This window comes from Drosophila sulfurigaster, chromosome 3 (assembly GCF_023558435.1).
Source record: "Drosophila sulfurigaster albostrigata strain 15112-1811.04 chromosome 3, ASM2355843v2, whole genome shotgun sequence".
NCBI classification, from domain to species: domain Eukaryota; kingdom Metazoa; phylum Arthropoda; class Insecta; order Diptera; family Drosophilidae; genus Drosophila; species Drosophila sulfurigaster.
Window position 1 is genome coordinate 38,944,223 of NC_084883.1, and position 10,584 is coordinate 38,954,806.

Below are 10,584 nucleotides of genomic sequence, written 5' to 3' on the forward strand. Positions count from 1 at the left end.
ATCTATAATACAGGACAAGCATTCTGCGAGTAGGATAAATAGAATCCTCGATTCGATATATCCATCTCCTCGTTCGCATCCGTCACGGAATAAACTACAAAAGGTTTCGCCGCACTCGTTGTGGACACCAAACCGAGGCCACAAAACCTATCGCTTGGCATATTCGTGCCACCTTGCGTGGGCGACGGTATAATAATGTAATCGGTGGTGCAATCTTGACTCTGCACCGCCGATGTAGCCAACAGCGTGGGATCCACGGCGCCCACATCGTTGGTCATCGTAAATGAGTACGAATCCGAGCTGACCTGACTGTATGTGATGGAACACATACCCGTCGCCTTGCGTATGCAAATCCCATAGCGCATGCTCGCCAACTGTCGAGTGCCCTGCACTCCAATCGAGTTGAGAGCAGACGATGCAGCGGAGACGTAATTGAAACTAGAGATTGTACCACTCGAGGCATAATAGTACTGCAGACAACCAGCGGGCGCCAAAGTGGCCGAGGAACAACCCAACATTCGTATCTGGAACTGCCACTGGCGATTGAATGTGTAACCGGAGGATGTGGCCACCGAGATGGTGATGGGATTAACGCCATTAAAGTCCACATAGATATGTTGACCTGAGTTCTCGCCACAAATTGTGGGCACTTGCGAGGCGCCGCCACTGATTGTCAACGCATCCGTGCTGCAGAGTCCATCACCTGTTGGCGGTGCCAGCGACAAGGCGAGGAAATCGACGCGCAGTTGACAAATTGAAGAATCCGGAGGTGTGACCACAATTGAGCAACGACCGCCGCCGGCATAAGGTGCCGGATAGTTGCTGTTGTAGAAGTAGGTGTTGTTGTAGGTTGTACTAGCACCACAAGTGCGTTGATCTGTAAGGTAGAGAAACCCCTGTTAGCTAGAGAGTTTAAAGACAGTCGAGGCGGGTAGAAGACTTACATATGCAGCAAATGGCCTGGTTGGTGATCGTGGAGCAACTTCCCGCGGCTACGCCACTGTTGTCCGTGCACTCGCCGTTGATCTGACAGGTGCCCAACAGCAAATTGTTTCCCTGGCAAATGTCATTGGAAAAGCGACCGATGGTGTAGAAGGGAAACCCTGAAAGAGCATAAATTAATTAGAAGAACGAAATCTTAATTGGTGTGAAATATTAAATAAGTTAAATGTGATCGGGAAGATTAATGTACATACTTAATCGTCGGGTTGATCTAATTAGTCATTCTTCTAAAGAAAAATTCTTCGAGAGTTGTGAAAGTATGATTAAGACATTAATTGGAGAAGTTCATCTTGAAAATATATAAATTTAAATTAGACTGTAAAGTAGAATTCCGTGAAAATTCTAAACTTGTATTGAAATAATCAAAATTTAGAGTAAACTTCGAAAGTTAATTTTATAAAGAAAAGAAAGCTTGCAAAAATAAGTCATTTCGTAAATGTATAAAATAAATAAAATAGTAAAATAGCTCTAATTAAGGAAAGTTGAAAACTTGCAGATGAAAGAAAATACATAAGTCATATTAATTAAAAATCTTATTTAAAGAATGATTTATGATGAGAATGATTTAGGGATTGTTACGTTGAACTGAAGAACTTAATGGCAAATATATTTAAGTTATAATTACAAAAAGAAGAATCCTAGTGGTTAAAGAAAATTTGTCTATCTTTCTCTTAATAAATTTATAAGATTTGTAAAATATGGGAATAAATCTCAACCTTTTTAATGGAACTTCTAAGACAAAATTTTAATCAGAATAATAAAAACGTTTAAAGTAAGGATGCAAAAATTAGGGAACTTAAAAAATTATCATTCACTTAATTGTGAAATAGTTACTATATACCTTTTAAAGAATGGAAAAGGAATCTGAATTCTTTGGGGATATTCCATTTCATTGTGATACTTTCGTGAAGAATCTATTTGGAATGCACTGGTTGTCAAGCGGTGACAGCTGCGAGCGTGTCTAAGACTAAAGAGTCCAGCACGGAAGTTGTGCGCATTGGAACTGGGTGATAATTGAAATGTGACCCACATACATACTTAAAACCATCGACGACAAAACAAACGAATCGCACTCAACAGAAAACTAGGCAAACTTTTACTTCAATACTTACAGCGAGGATTTCTGGTGCCATTGCGCGCCAGTCCCGTGTCAGACTCATCCAAAGCATCCAAGCTGGTGTCGTTGAGAGAGCGAAGACTCTCATTCTGGAGCAATAGTTGGCTGCTGGCGCGTGCAGCACTGTAAATGCCAACAATGTAACTGCTGAAGAAGAGGGCGACTATGGCCAAGATGCGCGTGGAATGTGTACGTGCGGACATGATGATTATGACGACTTCTTGGACTATTTGTTCACTTTCGGTTTTCACTTCAGGCAGCAGCAGTAGAAGCAGAAAATATCAGAGAGAGAGCGAGGAGAAGACGCGTCGTGGTCGCGTCAATGTTCCGATTGTGACTGAGCTGAGGCAGGTCGAAAACTTTGCAGCTTACTGTGTCACGGTAGTTGAGGACTTGAAGGTGCTAATTGATAGACAGCGACTCAGCCCATTCCCATTCCGATTCTCTCTTGATGCAGCGTAGCAAGTCGTGTGGTGTTTATTTCGGCGACTGCAAATATTTGGAGCATTCACGCACAGCCAGCCACTTGATCAATTCCAGCTCCCTGCGCCACGGCCCATTGATAATGATAACAAAAATGGGTAAAAGCATTATTAAACGACAGCAAACAAAATTAAACCAGACACCGTGATGAAAGTGTTACAAACTCTGCATGTGTGCGTATGTATGTATATATGTAGTTACTACGCACACGAGCTGCTTATAATGTGATCCCATGATTCTACATAGTAGAAAGTGGCCGTTATATTTGTTTTACGGAAACGGCACTTCACAAATATTTGAATTGTATTTATAGTTGAACTGTGTGACCGCCTTTATGACGGTGTAAGATGATGTAACAGCCACACTTTGAAAATGTCGCAGTTTTGCGCTGCATTGGCAACACTGGCGCACGCGTGCGTGCCTGCATTGCATTCATCGCATCGGCTAGTGGCCGCACACTACGCACGACTTCAATTAGCAGACTTGCACTAATTACGATGAGCCGATAGTGGTGGTGATAGTACATGCGACTTACAGTTACTAATTAATGCTTAAACTCAATCTGGAAGGTAAAAGTGGTTGGTAGAAAGTCGCAACAGTTCTGAAGTAGTGTTGTCTTAAGTTGTAGCTAAGTAACACAACTAAAATAGATAAGAACCAGATAACTTTCGTATACAAAATATAGTTTTTACGAATATCCTACATGTACTTTTTGTATTTGCAATACAATAAGTTCAGTATAGATGGGACAATAATTTGATGACATCGTGTAATCCCGAATAGTGTTTATGTTCTATAATTAAGTTATTTGATTTTAGAAAAAGAGTAAGTGGTGCTAAGTGGATTGTCTTTTCAAAATAATCGAAGTTAATGTGTAACAGCTAAATTTAGCTCTACTGCTCTTAATATTTTGACTTTCTTGTTTTCTGTTGGTTTACAGTTTACTTTTTATTATAACAAAATAACTAGCTACTAAACATTAGCGCTTATTCAATTTCAATGACAGCGCCCGCCTTGGTCAGTGCTTCTTTTAGCTTCTCGGCCTCATCCTTTGGTATGTCCTCCTTGACCACAGTCGGTGCACTCTCAACAAACTTCTTCGCCTGCACCAGATTCATGCCCTCGAGCAGATTTTTCACCTCTTTGATGAGCGCCACCTTTTGCTTCTCATCGAACTTCACCATCTTCACCTTGAACGATGTCTGCACCTTCTTGGGCGCCGCCTCCTCCTCGTCTTCGGCAGCAGCACGCACTGCGCCACCAACGGCGATTTGTGGTGCAAATGCGGTCTCTGGCAGATTGAGTTTCTGTTTGAGCAACGTGCTCAGCTCGGCCACCTCGAGCAGATTCAATGCCGCAATATTGTTCACAATACTGTCCAGCTTGGCATTTGGCGGCTTTGCAGCACCCTCTGGCACCGGAGGCACGAGTTTCTCCGTTGCAGCCGCTGTCGCTGCGGGGGCAGCAGCGCTGTATTGGCGTTGCACATTGATGGAGCGTCTCAGCTGACGTAGAACAATACGTGTGATTTGCATTTTTTAGTTGGCTATCAAAGGGAAATGTTCTTTAAGTTAGAAAACTGTTAAATCGGTGTTTTATAACTTACCTACTTTTGTGTTTTTCAATGGGGCAAACGCCGCAGCAGGTTATGTGAGCAACAGTGTGGCCGCAGCAGTAATTCAAAATATACCTTACACCGAGTGCAGAGAATATACCACACTTAGCTTTTCGATATTTTCAGTGTGACCCTAAGCAAACGCTGTCTTGAAATTATTTTAAAAAAAATGAATCAAAACTTTAAAAAAATAGTTCTCATTTAATTTTTATTTAATTTTTTAATAACAATGCAACCAAATAATAAAATGCATAATAATGACTTCAAAAACTTGAATTTCCGAATGATTGGAATTTTGCTATATAATAAAAAGGAGTGTTAGCCTTCATTAAAACAACATATCACAAAGGGAGTCTGGTGTAGTACTTGATCCAATCGAGGTGGCTAGTCACTCGGGTGAATATAGCGGGGTATTTGTGTTTGGGTTTCGGACTATCATAGCAGGATATACCGATCTGTACCGAGCTACGTAATTCCACTAATGGGATGCCTGTATCGCCTTCCCAAGTTTCGGCTGAGACGATTGAGGCACAGATGAGGGAACGTGCAAAATATTTTCCGTACTTTTCCTTACAATCTTTTATACTCTTGATCCCTACTTTGGCGTACTGGAGTATTTCGGGTTTATGGGTGGAATCAAACGAGGTGCTTCCCCAGCCCGTAATATAAGCTTTACTCCCAGCATAGGAGGGATAGCGTCTGTTGATCTTCGGTAGCTTTACAGGCCTAATATATTTGTTGAATTTAACGTATGGAATGCGGATAAGTGAGATATCGTATAAAAGCGAATTACTCTTATATTTTTCGGGAATGATGATGTCCTTCTTACTAACAATGTGCTTTACCCGCGGGGTAGATCTTCCAATGCTACCCAAGTGAACTGTGACATTATCGAAGCTAAAAAAATATACAAAATTATGCTCATAAAATTAAGTTATCTTTTTGAAGACTTTAAACATACTGTTCTGTGCAGGAAGCGGCGGTCAGAACCCAACGATGACTAATCAAGGAGCCGCCACACTGAGGGCCGCCTGGTAAAAGTAGTTGAACTTGGTAGGGGAACTGTCCGGGCGTAGCACTATGTCCATGGATGATCCCAACATTGGTATCAACCACTGAGGAATTGAAGCCGTGAAGCACCGAAGCCGAGGTATAGGCCAGAGTCAAAGCGAATACGACGAGCAGCTTCATATTGAAACCTTCTGAAAACTAATGACTGTAAATAATTTAACACCCGCCTTATATATGCTGCCAGGTTACCTCCTAAAACCCTAAATTTATATTCGTTAAATTTAAAATAAATCTGTGGTTATTCTTTGCCCACATAAATTATATAAATACCCTTATGTACGGTTTAGAGGATTAGAGTTAATTTATATTATATATGATATTATATAGATTCTCATACGGGACAAATTAGTCAGAAAATGTTGGTATATGTACATATATACCAACATATACGGGTAATTTTCTGACTAATTTGTCCCGTATGAGAATCTTTACAGTGAAAGTAACATAAACTGAAACACTTTTAAAAATAAGAAAAGGTTATTCTTTTAGCTCTAAATTAGTACATTAATTAGAGCTAAAAATGGTTTTAGAATTTTTTTCTACTTTAAGATAATTGTAAAAATGAACAAATTCGTACGCAAACCAAAAAAAACAAAACGAATTTATATATTTTATCGTAAAATAGAACAAGTTTCTAAAATCAATCTTAGCTCTAAATATAGTACTTATCTAAAGCTTTAAGAATAGCATTCACTTTTTTTTTTAAATTGATTTAGTTTATATCTGCAAAGAGTCTCACACGGGACAAATTCCGTCAGAGAATTACCCATATGTACTATATATGTATTTTTACTTTCTAAGCTCTAGCGCTCACCAAGTTAATTCCCTTTAAGTAGTAGACTTTAGCGAGTTAGTTTTAGCACATAATCCATAAATTATTTTGCAAGTATATTTTTGTATGATTCGTGTTTTATGTGTCGGTGTAAACCCCCTTTATTCTCAATATATTATATGTGAGTATTAGAATGACTAATATTAGGTTTTTGATAATCAAATTTCATTTCAATTAATTTTATATAACAACACTATTAAAGCAAAAAGAACGGGTTCTATGGTAGATGGCATTACAAATTATAATACTTGATAATTCTTATACCTATAGGTAAAAGAATAGAGACAAATTTGCGGCTTATTGCTTGGGGAAAGAGTATTTATAAAATAAAGAATATAAAGATTGCAGAAAGTTACAAATACAAAAAAAGATTAACTTTATTTATCCACTGTGAGTTACAAATTAGAAGCAGATTTTATTTGAGTATTTCGTTTCGTTTACAATGCAAACACTTTGACATAATCGATGTCAAAATGACCATCGTTCTGCCACTGATCCTTCTCGCTTATCGATTTCCAGAAATCAACCATGGCCCGCGGTTCCTGATCCACTTGGCTGGGTTCAGTTTGCCCCTGAAGTTATCCTCGAAGATCAGTTGGTTGGCACAACGCGCAGGAATTCCATTCACTTATGTCTTGGCCGGCACACAGTTCCCAATATGAATATCTATTTCCGGGACATACGATGATGGCGTCGTTGGCCCCACTGGGTTAGGGGGACGGGGACCGGGATGTGGCAGCGGACTGGGAGTGCTGCCGCTGTATGCACTGACTGCATAGGCACCGTCCCAGCGATAACCTAGGCCATTGTAGATAACTTATGTCCAGTAGTAAAGTATGTCTCCTGGTTGCAGAGAATATTCACCATTTATAGATACTTTCAGTGTGACCCTAAGCAAGCGATATATTAAAAAACTCCTCAATTCAAAATCCTGCATAGTTTTTTATTCCTTTAAAAAATTGGATCAAAATTTTATAATATCACTTTACATTTTTATTTTATTACAATCAGTTATGAAACTAAACAATCCAGCGCAATGCGTGCTACTTTTATTTTAAACTATATTCAACCAAACCTAAAAGTTAATTCTAATTACTTCATATTGTTAATTTCCTTAGGGTTTGAATTAAAAAATACGAAATACGAGGTGTATTAAAAATCATTAAAAAAAACATGTCACAAGGGGAGTTTGGTGTGGCGTTTGATCCATTTGAGATAACTAGTCACTCGGGTGAATATAGCGGGGTATTCGAGCTCGGGTTTTGGGCTATCAACGGATGATATGCCGATCTGTACCGAGCTACGTAATTCCACTAATGGGATGCCAGTGTCGCCTTCCCAAGTTTCGGCTGAGACGATTGAGGCACAGATGAGGGAAGGCCAAATATATTTTCCAAGTTTTCCAAACATCTTCTTACAATCTTTTATACTTATGATCCCTACTTTGGCGTACTGGAGTATTTCGGGTTCATGGGTGGACTCAAACGAGGTCCTTCCCCACCCGGAAATGCTAGCATTAAAACCAGCATAGGAGGGATAGGATATTTTGATCTTCGGTAGCTTTACAGCCTTAATATATCTGCTGTATTTAACATATGGAATGCGGATTAGTGAGATATCGGCACTAAGCGTATCACTGTTAAAGTTTTCGTGAATGATGATGTCCTTCTTACTAACAATGTACGTTTTCCGCGGGGCAGATCTTCGAATACCACCCAAGTGAACTGTGATATTATCGAAGCTAAAGAAATATACAAAATTATGCTCACTATAAAATTAAGTTATCTTTTTGAAGACTTTAAACATACTGTTCTGTGCAGGAAGCGGCGGTCAGAACCCAACGATGACTAATCAAGGAGCCGCCACACTGAGGGCCGCCTGGTAAAAGTAGTTGAACTTGGTAGGGGAACTGTCCGGGCTCAGCACTATGTCCATGGATGATGCCAACATTGGTATCAACCACTGAGGAATTGAAGCCGTGAAGCACCGAAGCCGAGGTATAGGCCAGAGTCAAAGCGAATACGACGAGCAGCTTCATATTGAAACCTTCTGAAAACTAATGAGGGTAAATAATTTAACACCCGCATTATATAGGCTGCCAGGTTACCTCCTAAAACCCTAAATTTATTATTGTTAAATTCAAAAAAAATCTGTGGTTATACTTTGCCCACATAAATAATGGAAATATGTGCGGGGTAGAGAAATAGAGTTTATTTATATTATATATTTGGTATATACATACATATACAGTGTATATATACAAAGTTAATTCCTTTTAGGTACATACATAGTTGACTGTAGCGAGTTACGTTTAGCATATAATCGATAAAGTATATTTTTGTATGATTCGTGTTTTATGTACCGGTGTAAACCCCTAACGCTTTATTCTTAATATATGTGAGTATTAGAATGACTAATATTAGGTTTTTGATAATTAAATTTAATTTCAATTAATTTTATATAACAACACTATTAAAGCAAAAAGAACGGGTTCTATGGTAGATGGCATTGCAAATTATAATACTTAAAAATTCTTATAACTACATACAAGTGGACGGGAATACAAAAAAGAATAGAGACGAATTTGCGGCTTACTGCTTGGGGGAAGAGTTTTTATAAAATAAAGAATATAAAGATTGCAGAAAGTGGCAAATACAAAAAAAATTAACTTTATTTATCCATTGTGAGTTACAAATTAGAAACACATTTTTTTTGAGTATTTCGTTTCGTTTACAATGCAAACACTTTGACATAATCGATGTCAAAATGACCATCGTCCTGCCACTGATCCTTCTCGCTTATCGATTTCCAGAAATCAACCATGGCCCGTGGTTCCTGTTCATGCCACGGCTTCGTCTCGTAGAAGAACTCGTTGAATCCTGCCACGCTCAAGCCAAAAGTCAAATAGAACTCCTGATCGAAGGGTGCGATGCCCGTGCCCTTCTCCAGTTCATCGGCATTTGGCAATCTTTTACCTGTCACCGACGTCTCACTAAACGCTCCTGTATCGCTGCCCTGCTTGCAAATCTCCTCGTCATCCACCAGCCAACGAATCTGACGCGGTGTCCACTCCATCGTGTAGTTGTGGAAACTGTTGCTCCAATCCTGGCTACTGCTATCGTTGCTGCCCAGCTTGTGGCACAAACGATTCGAGCGGAGCGGCTCGTAGGCATTCAGCACAGCGCCCGCATACAAATCCGGATGAACGCTATTTCCCTGTCGGGTATAAGCGATGCGCAGCTGTCCCGACTTATAGTCGTCCACGCCATACACATGCGCTTTCGGCTGTAGCCACATCTGGGGCACCACGTACTTGGCACTCGGCATCTTGGCGCGCACCTCAACACGACCATACCTGAAGGCGAAACTGTGCTTGCTGGAGAACTGAGCAGTGACCACTGGCGGCAGCAGGCCGGGTATTTTTCTGTCTCTTGCATCGCGTAAGCACTCCTCCGTGTCTCGCTTGCCGGTGCATTCACTGCCCAGATCTATTTTTGAGCTCAATTTTTGCTGAAACAATTGCTGGGTGCGTCTGGTGCGTAGTTGGACTTGATCATCTTTGACGCTGATGGTGCGCGAGTCGTTCAGATAGATGTTGAACTCGTAGTCTGGTTCACCGCTGAAACGATGCTCCAATTGCCACTTGGCTGAGTTCAGTTTGCCCCTGAAGTCATCCTCGAAGATCAGTTGGTTGGCACAACGCGCAGGAATTCCATTGACTTGTGTCTTGGCCGGCACACAGTTCCCAATACGAATATCTATATCTGGGACATACGATGATGGCGTCGTTGGCCCCACTGGGTTGGGGGGACGGGGACCGGGCTGTGGCAGCGGACTGGGAGTGCTGCCGCTGTATGCATTGACTGCATAGGCACCGTCGTCCCAGCGATAACCTAGGCCATTGTAGATAACGTATGTCCAGTAGTAAAGTATGTCGCCTGGTTTCAATTGTGTGTTACGATCTCGGAAAGTCCAACGTCCGTTTTTCATCTTGACAATATCACGCGCCCAGGTGCCTGCCTCGAGGCCTTCCATCTCCTCGTTGAGCTTGCCATGGAAGGCGAATAGTGTGATGCCCTCCTCGTGTGGTATGGATACCTCGAATCCCTTGGGGTAGAACACCTCAATCTTGGCCTCGGGCACTTCATAGGCGCTGCCTTGCGAGATTAGCAGAAAGACAGCGCACACAAAGACTGAAGCGTGCATCTCGATGCTGATGAGAATCTTAAATGCGCATAAAGAGTAAATTCGAAGTTGATTTTCACACAATAGATCCGCTCGCTTTGCTTTGATTTGCTTATCAAGAAACCGGTCTTTAGTGCTCAATTCGCTATTTATATACATAGCATTCGCGCCGAACGGCAGCTTTGGGAATTACCCGGAGCGAATTGATTCATAGATAAGCCGTGTACATATATTAAATCAGACTATTAGCACAATTTGTACATAAATCAACAATGAGTT

The 10,584-nt window shown here is 40.8% G+C and overlaps 5 protein-coding genes across 6 annotated transcripts; all 5 read right to left on the bottom strand.

Annotated features, from left to right (window-relative positions):
- Nucleotides 1-2: 2 nt before the first annotated feature.
- LOC133845680 (uncharacterized) lies at nt 3-2,662 on the bottom strand. The gene is made up of 3 exons (XM_062280222.1): nt 2,115-2,662; nt 945-1,103; nt 3-877 (listed from the first exon to the last, which is right to left on the bottom strand). The coding sequence occupies exons 1-3, from the start codon at nt 2,320-2,322 to the stop codon at nt 3-5; spliced, it is 1,242 nt and encodes a 413-aa protein (XP_062136206.1). The 5' UTR covers nt 2,323-2,662.
- A 770-nt stretch (nt 2,663-3,432) lies between these two features.
- On the bottom strand, nt 3,433-4,340 carry LOC133845682 (uncharacterized). 2 transcript variants are annotated; one of them, XM_062280224.1, is made up of 2 exons: nt 4,213-4,340; nt 3,433-4,148 (listed from the first exon to the last, which is right to left on the bottom strand). In XM_062280224.1, exon 2 carries the CDS (start codon nt 4,135-4,137, stop codon nt 3,589-3,591), a length of 549 nt encoding a protein of 182 aa, XP_062136208.1. In that variant the 5' UTR covers nt 4,138-4,148; nt 4,213-4,340; the 3' UTR covers nt 3,433-3,588. The 2 variants fall into 2 exon arrangements, with proteins under 2 accessions (XP_062136208.1, XP_062136209.1); XM_062280225.1 differs by having other exon boundaries at nt 4,209-4,316.
- Nucleotides 4,341-4,492: 152 nt separating this feature from the next.
- On the bottom strand, nt 4,493-5,526 carry LOC133845681 (serine protease 1-like). The gene is made up of 2 exons (XM_062280223.1): nt 5,179-5,526; nt 4,493-5,114 (listed from the first exon to the last, which is right to left on the bottom strand). Exons 1-2 carry the CDS (start codon nt 5,406-5,408, stop codon nt 4,559-4,561), a joined length of 786 nt encoding a protein of 261 aa, XP_062136207.1. The 5' UTR covers nt 5,409-5,526; the 3' UTR covers nt 4,493-4,558.
- Nucleotides 5,527-7,282: 1,756 nt separating this feature from the next.
- On the bottom strand, nt 7,283-8,193 carry LOC133843510 (serine protease 1-like). The gene is made up of 2 exons (XM_062277109.1): nt 7,929-8,193; nt 7,283-7,861 (listed from the first exon to the last, which is right to left on the bottom strand). The coding sequence occupies exons 1-2, from the start codon at nt 8,156-8,158 to the stop codon at nt 7,297-7,299; spliced, it is 795 nt and encodes a 264-aa protein (XP_062133093.1). The 5' UTR covers nt 8,159-8,193; the 3' UTR covers nt 7,283-7,296.
- A 576-nt stretch (nt 8,194-8,769) lies between these two features.
- LOC133842843 (gram-negative bacteria-binding protein 3) lies at nt 8,770-10,403 on the bottom strand. The gene has a single exon (XM_062276111.1). It carries the CDS (start codon nt 10,324-10,326, stop codon nt 8,851-8,853), a length of 1,476 nt encoding a protein of 491 aa, XP_062132095.1. The 5' UTR covers nt 10,327-10,403; the 3' UTR covers nt 8,770-8,850.
- Between the last annotated feature and the right edge of the window lie 181 nt (nt 10,404-10,584).

Coding starts and splice junctions, on each gene's coding strand:
- LOC133845680 (XM_062280222.1), bottom strand. CDS start 2,322: ATGTCCGCACGTACACATTCCACGCGCATCTTGGCCATAGTCGCCCTC. Junction 1,104..2,114: donor TGGCACCAGAAATCCTCGCT/GTAAGTATTGAA, acceptor ATGCTCTTTCAG/GGTTTCCCTTCTACACCATC. Junction 878..944: donor CCAGGCCATTTGCTGCATAT/GTAAGTCTTCTA, acceptor TCTACCTTACAG/ATCAACGCACTTGTGGTGCT.
- LOC133845682 (XM_062280224.1), bottom strand. CDS start 4,137: ATGCAAATCACACGTATTGTTCTACGTCAGCTGAGACGCTCCATCAAT.
- LOC133845681 (XM_062280223.1), bottom strand. CDS start 5,408: ATGAAGCTGCTCGTCGTATTCGCTTTGACTCTGGCCTATACCTCGGCT. Junction 5,115..5,178: donor GCCGCTTCCTGCACAGAACA/GTATGTTTAAAG, acceptor ATATTTTTTTAG/CTTCGATAATGTCACAGTTC.
- LOC133843510 (XM_062277109.1), bottom strand. CDS start 8,158: ATGAAGCTGCTCGTCGTATTCGCTTTGACTCTGGCCTATACCTCGGCT. Junction 7,862..7,928: donor GCCGCTTCCTGCACAGAACA/GTATGTTTAAAG, acceptor ATATTTCTTTAG/CTTCGATAATATCACAGTTC.
- LOC133842843 (XM_062276111.1), bottom strand. CDS start 10,326: ATGCACGCTTCAGTCTTTGTGTGCGCTGTCTTTCTGCTAATCTCGCAA.